This window comes from Macrotis lagotis, chromosome X (genome assembly GCF_037893015.1).
Source record: "Macrotis lagotis isolate mMagLag1 chromosome X, bilby.v1.9.chrom.fasta, whole genome shotgun sequence".
Taxonomy (NCBI): Eukaryota; Metazoa; Chordata; class Mammalia; order Peramelemorphia; family Peramelidae; genus Macrotis; species Macrotis lagotis.
This window is the reverse complement of record NC_133666.1, coordinates 64879845-64885844: the sequence shown is the minus strand read 5'-3', so window position 1 is coordinate 64885844 and position 6000 is coordinate 64879845. Positions and strand designations below refer to the sequence as shown.

Below are 6000 nucleotides of genomic sequence, written 5' to 3'. Positions count from 1 at the left end.
TGTTATTTCAATTGAATCCATTTCCATTCTTCTACTTAACTTTTGCATCAATATTGTAATAGGGACACATTGTTTGCTTTTTTACTCTCCCTAGTAAGGACTCAGCCTATCTTGACCTGAAGGAAAAAGTACAGCCTTCCTGATTCCTAGATGGAGTCACAAGAAGGAAACCATTTTTCTTGGCAAACAAATATATGTGCCCTTGGTTATCCTTCCTTAGGTCTAGTGAGAATCTCTTATGAGCGAGATCCCAGGGAAAGACCAGGGCTTCTAAGTAGCTTTAGTTCTTGTAGGTCAAGCCAGTTTAACCCAATCAAATTATCCTCAGCAAGGGTGATCACGAGCTAATTTTTAAGGGTTCTAGAAAATGAGTTTCCTAAAACCTAGTGCTCTTGAAGAGCTCCCTTCCCTGCCACCTCAGCTCCTTATGCCTAGAATTAAGGTTGGAATGATAAGCGTTCTGAGCCCAGCCTCAGGAGATACATCCTTCAGTCTCCAGCTACTTGGACTTAACGTATTTTGAAAAGTCCTTTCATGTCTACATTTTTTAGGAAGTGCTATATTAGTGACAGTGGGAGCTCCCTGTAGCCAAACTTCTCTGGTTTGGCCTAGAATTGGGCAATCCCATTGTCCTTCAGAGAAAAAAATGTGAGTCTTTCAAAAGGAAGTCCTCTCCAAACATGGGAACTTCACTTTGGGCATCCCTTATTCAACCAAAGGATACTATGTTGGGTTGTCAGTCCTGTTGAGATTTTCCTAGTCCCTATGAGGCCAGTTTTCCATGCTTTCCTCTTCTTCCCTTCTCTCCAACAATGAGGGCAAGGGCTAGGTTGCACAGTGGTTAGAGTCATCCTCCAGCTCTACTTGTGAACTTTTCTTCTCCCCCTTCTCCAATTTTGAAGAATCAATCTTCAAAACTTTAAACAAAGTCCTTCTTCCCTGTCCTTTTCTTGAAGTTTATGGATCTTATCCCGAGCAAAGATTTGTGGCTATTTTATTTTGTGTTTTGTTATGTGAATTCCAATGATGGAGCTCAAAAGGCTAGCATGGGAACACAGGTGTACGCACAAATGGCCCAGAGTTTGTGTGTATCGGAGTTGATTTTATTGAATAGTGTGTATTATTGTCACATAAAGGTTTCCCCCCACCCCAAGCCACTGACTGGATACAGTTTTAATGCTTAGCTGAAATGACAACACCTGCCCCCGTGGTAGCTCTGCCACCAGCAAACTCAGCACAGCCTGGGGGCTTCCCAGCCTCCAAAGTCAGCTCATAAAGAACCCCTCAATTGCAGAGGTAGTTGGTGGTTCTACTGTGGCCCACAGAAGGAAGCAGAGGGCCTCCTTAAATACAGTAGGGAAAATCATATCCAACTTAATTGGTTTTCAACTGTATGACCAGAACAGACCATACAAGAATTCAACAGACATTGGCACAGCCAAAGAGCAAGCATTCAACAAACATCAGGGCATGCAAAGTAGTATGTGCAGACAATGATGGCATTTTTAGCGATGACCCCCATTTGAGTTGACAACCAAGAATGAATTAGAAAAAATTCAGCTATATTCATATGCAGTGACTAGCAAAAACAGTAGAAGGGCTTGTGGCAGTATTCAGAGTATTTTGCAGAAAATCTGCATCAATGGACCTGTTGCTTTGACCAAGAGAAGATTTCAGCATCATTAGATTCTCTGCTCAGTGGTTACATATTTTTACTCTGTACTTTTTCTTTTGTGATAGTTTTTGCTCTGAGTCTTGGTGGCAGATAGTAGGGGGGAGGATCACTGTGGAGTTAAGAAACAATACTTTGTAAATCATTTCACTTGAATTTCACAAAAGCCCCTGAAAGAGCTGTTGTTTGTTTGTGTGTGGGGGAAGCATTTGGGATTGCTCAGAATACAAATATAGAATCTAGCAATAATGGTTCTTGAATTTATGTTTTAAATACTAGAAAATAAGGCAGGTTCATGTCTCAAAAAGGTGAAATATGCACACAGGTCACTCCTGTCCTCTTCTGAGCTTCAAATGCTCAATTGATTCCATGGACCGCCCCCCCCCAACCCGGAGTCAGGGTGAGCCTTTCAAATGGCTTGTACTGCTGATGCTGGAAAAGCTAACCAGGCCCAAAGGCTTGATGACATCTGCAGCACAGGCACTGTATGTTTTCAGAAGTGAAGATAATGTTCTATTATCAGCCATACAAGTGATACTCTCATGAAAATCACTAGATAAAAAGAGGGACACAGTGGCAGAAATAGGCATATCAGGATGCTGCTGGAGGTCCTCTTCTGCCTGGGACCGGTTCCCAATCCCATACCCTAGAAAGGAAAGCTGAGGGAAGGGAACCTCAACTTCTATTGAGTCCTTTCTACAAACGGTGGTCATTGTGTTGGATGGTTTTTCGAGTTGATGAAATCCTTCTCCTTTTGATGTAAGGCCAACTTCATTTTTTTCACTATTAGAAATTAGTTGTCTTTATGAGCAAACATCTAAGCCTTTCCATTTTTAGAACTCTTGTATAATAACAACCAAATTTACAAGAATGAGTTTTCTAACCAATTCCAAAACTGCCATGCAACACACTTCCCAAATGGAGCCTAAACCAACATGCAAGTCTAGTTTCTTGAGGGGAAAACTAGGGATCTCTTTTCTTTTTCTAGGTGTTTTTTTTTTTACAACAGTAGTTTCTATTTTAGTCTCTGACTGGAAGAAAACTAAGAATAACAACTCTTAAGCAGTTGATTTGGAGAACTGTTCCTTTGGGATTGTGAAAGCAGTGACCACATCTGAGGAGAGAGGATTGGTTTTGATTTAAGTGCTAGAGTGTGGTAGCCATGGGGGAGGGAGATAAGGACACTATTGATGAAATAATACAATTGACCTTTCAGGCTACTTGTGTTTGCCTGGGGGAGAAGGCTGTGTCTATAAAGGCAGACTAGTTAGGAGAAATAAGGCTTTTAGAGCTGTAAGATTCAGCACCCACCACCTGCCTACAAAAAAAAAAGGAAAAGAAAATCCAGTGGCTACCCTAGATGTTAAGGATCAAACTGGTTCCAGTGGTGTCTTTCAGCTGATGGGGAAACCCAAGCAAATCCAAATAATGGAACTATTATATTCTGGAAAACACGGGTGAGAACAGGAGAGGATTCCCCCCAAAAGTTAATAAGCTCTGGGGAGTTCTGTGGCCAGAATAACCAGAAAGCCTTCCTCTTTCAAGGACCAGTCCCTAAAATGTTTCATTGAGGAAGCTCTGATTTTAAATTGTTGGATTAAGTTCCCAATTTCCCTCTAGCCAGCTCAGTATTCTGGAACCAGTTTCCAAATATTATATAGGTTTGCGGTAGACAGGGTGAGAAAATGAATAGCTGTTGGCACTTCTGTCCAAACAAATGGTAGGGTGCCCTTGGGTGCTAGGGAGCAGACAGAAAGGATTTTCCACTGCCTTAGGCTTGGCTGGCCCTCTAATAGTGCCCCATAGCCCATGAACAGGGAGCAAGGAAGAAGACAAGGGCAGGTGGAAAGAAAGAAGCGCTTTTGTCTCGAAGACAGAAATCAGGATAACAGAATTTGTGAAATCATCCTTAGCAGAAACAGTTAAAATGTGAGGTGCTTTTTCTCAAAAATATCTGTATAAACTATCTGTATAAAGTATCCATATATATGTGCACAATTAGAAAATACCACTTTAAATAAAGTTTAAAACTCCCTCTCTAGCTGGTGCCATCGAAATTGGGGTCCGATTTTGTAAGCAGTAACAAACTCTAGATTGAAGAAAAGTTTAATTTCAGCGAAAGCACATGAATCCATTCGATTTCCTCAGGGACCAGAATCTAAATCAATTGAATTGCGCAAGTGCTAAGGTGGCTTCTCTTTAAGCTGTGTTCTCAGTCTTCTTTAAGAGGCACATTTTTGATCTTCTATGACCAGAAATGGACTGCTTCTTCACGGGGACCTCATCACTGTGGTGTGGAAGAAGCTATTTCTCTTTTCTTCTACTCTATCCAGTGCTGGGCTCTTCCTTTCCTTACCTGTCCCTATGCAGGATACCACCTGAGAATACACAATCAATGCAAGTCCTTATGCAGAAGAAATCCCCAGTGCTGTTGACTCTGCTAATTGTGTTCCTATCAGTACAATCATGGGGCTTTGGGATTTAGCAGTAGATTGATAGAGACACAGAACGCGTATTTGATTCACTTTCTTTTTTGTCACTCCAGTCCAGGCCAACTCTGTTCAAAATGCGCTTGGTTTCCATTGCCACTGGCGAGGGGACTCATGCTGAGGTGATGGCTCCATTGTGGCGGGAACGGGACCTTTCTAAAGGTGCTCGTCTGTTATCTGGAAGACAGAAAACACAAACTCTGTAAGCCTTAAGACCCTGGCTACTCCACAAGAGCAGGAGGTTTTTCAAACAGTTTTGAAAAATCACTTCAAATGGTCATGTAACTATGCAAGTCCCACGCACGTCTCATGAAGACACTGCAGCTGCTAGACTGAGTCTTACAGGTCTACAATCAACTGTAAAATGATTTTCTGGGTAAGAGAGGTCAGTGGAATAAAAGAAAGGAGAGGTGACGGTAAATTCATTGGCAGAGATGTTAGGGTGCAAGGCTGGATGGATGATGGTTAGTACCTTCCTCTTGTTGGGAAGTGTCTCTCGAATGGCTGTCCCAGAGGGCACCCCAGTGAGGGCTGAGCAGGAATGAGTGTGGGCTTTTTGCTCTTGACCTCTGTGTTACTCAGACCTGCCCGACTGTATCTGGAGAACCACAAGTTCATTAAGTTCTAGAGTCATTACGGGGATGAGGAATGGCTATCCCTCCCTCTCCTCCAACTGACACAGGAAAACAAGAGTTGGAGAGCACTAAGAGTTGCTGAAAAGAGTTTGTGCTTTAACAGGAAACTGCATCTTGATGATGACTATGATGTTATTATCACCTCTGCTTTAGACCCAACTGAATACAATTGATGTGGGTGACAATCCTTTTCTGACAAAAGCATAATATCCTTACTTAGAATAAGACTAGGTCCCTAGAAATAATGATTACTATCAGCACTTACATAAATGCTAACACTTTACACATGTTAATTTGCTAATTCACACAACATCCCCAGGAGGTAAGCCCATTTCCTTCTATCCTATTATCTCTGCTTTAGTGATGAAGGTTCCACAGCAAATCAATGGTAGAATCAGGGTTATGATGCAGAGTGAATGCTCAGACATTAGGTTATGCTGCTGTGGGAGGTAGAATTTGGAGCCCAGTACCCTTTAGATGGGGAGCTGGATAATGACAATTAGAAAACATGGGACATTCTGTCTGCTGACCAGTGGGACCTCCCCATTGCTTCTAGGTCCCTGATTTACAGATCAGGGTACAGGTAACTAGCACTTTTGACCTTGAATGGTCTTTTGTAATTCACTGAATTGACATGCTTCTATAAAGCCAGATTTCTTTAAAAAGCCCAGTGTGGGTTGGGTGAACTTTCTCCATGAGACATAGCTAAGTTATGGATTATTTGTTGATTTTGTATCACAGCTATAAGTGTAGAAATAACATTCATGGATAAAATTATCTCTTACTTAGATTAGATGTCACTGGTTGGCATAAAGATGAGCTCGGAATGCTCTTTTCTATTCCTTTTGGCAAATCTTTGAGAAAATGAGATTGTAATAGAAGAATTTCCACTTCTTGTCATTTTCTTCAGTGGAAGTATTCTATCCTAAAGCAGTGGCCATTTGAGATGAAAGGATGCCAAAGTAGTGGGGCATTGGGAAGGTAAGAGTAGTTCCTTAAACACAGCATCACTCTTCAAGTATCACTTGGGACCTTCCCTTTGGACCCTCTTTGGGAAGGTACCAAGGCTAAGCCTAGGACTTTTCAATGCTAGCTTGGTACAGGCAACAAAAGCAGTCCACAACAGAAAAATTGGCCGAGTAATAATTTTTCATCTGTATTGTCTGAGTTAACAGTATAAAGTATAATTACTTTCCTTTGATGG

The 6000-nt window shown here is 41.7% G+C and overlaps 1 protein-coding gene across 4 annotated transcripts in view; it reads right to left on the bottom strand.

Annotated features, from left to right (window-relative positions):
- Positions 1 to 913: 913 nt before the first annotated feature.
- The window catches only part of DIAPH2 (diaphanous related formin 2), an 857560-nt gene continuing 852473 nt past the window's right edge, over positions 914 to 6000 (bottom strand). For 3 of the 4 annotated variants that reach the window (XM_074205516.1, XM_074205517.1, XM_074205518.1), the window contains one exon: positions 914 to 4338. In XM_074205516.1, the coding sequence (XP_074061617.1) occupies positions 4274 to 4338 (65 nt within the window). In that variant the 3' untranslated portion in view covers positions 914 to 4273. The remainder of the gene's footprint in view (positions 4339 to 6000) is intronic. The other variant, XM_074205519.1, reaches the window with a different exon arrangement.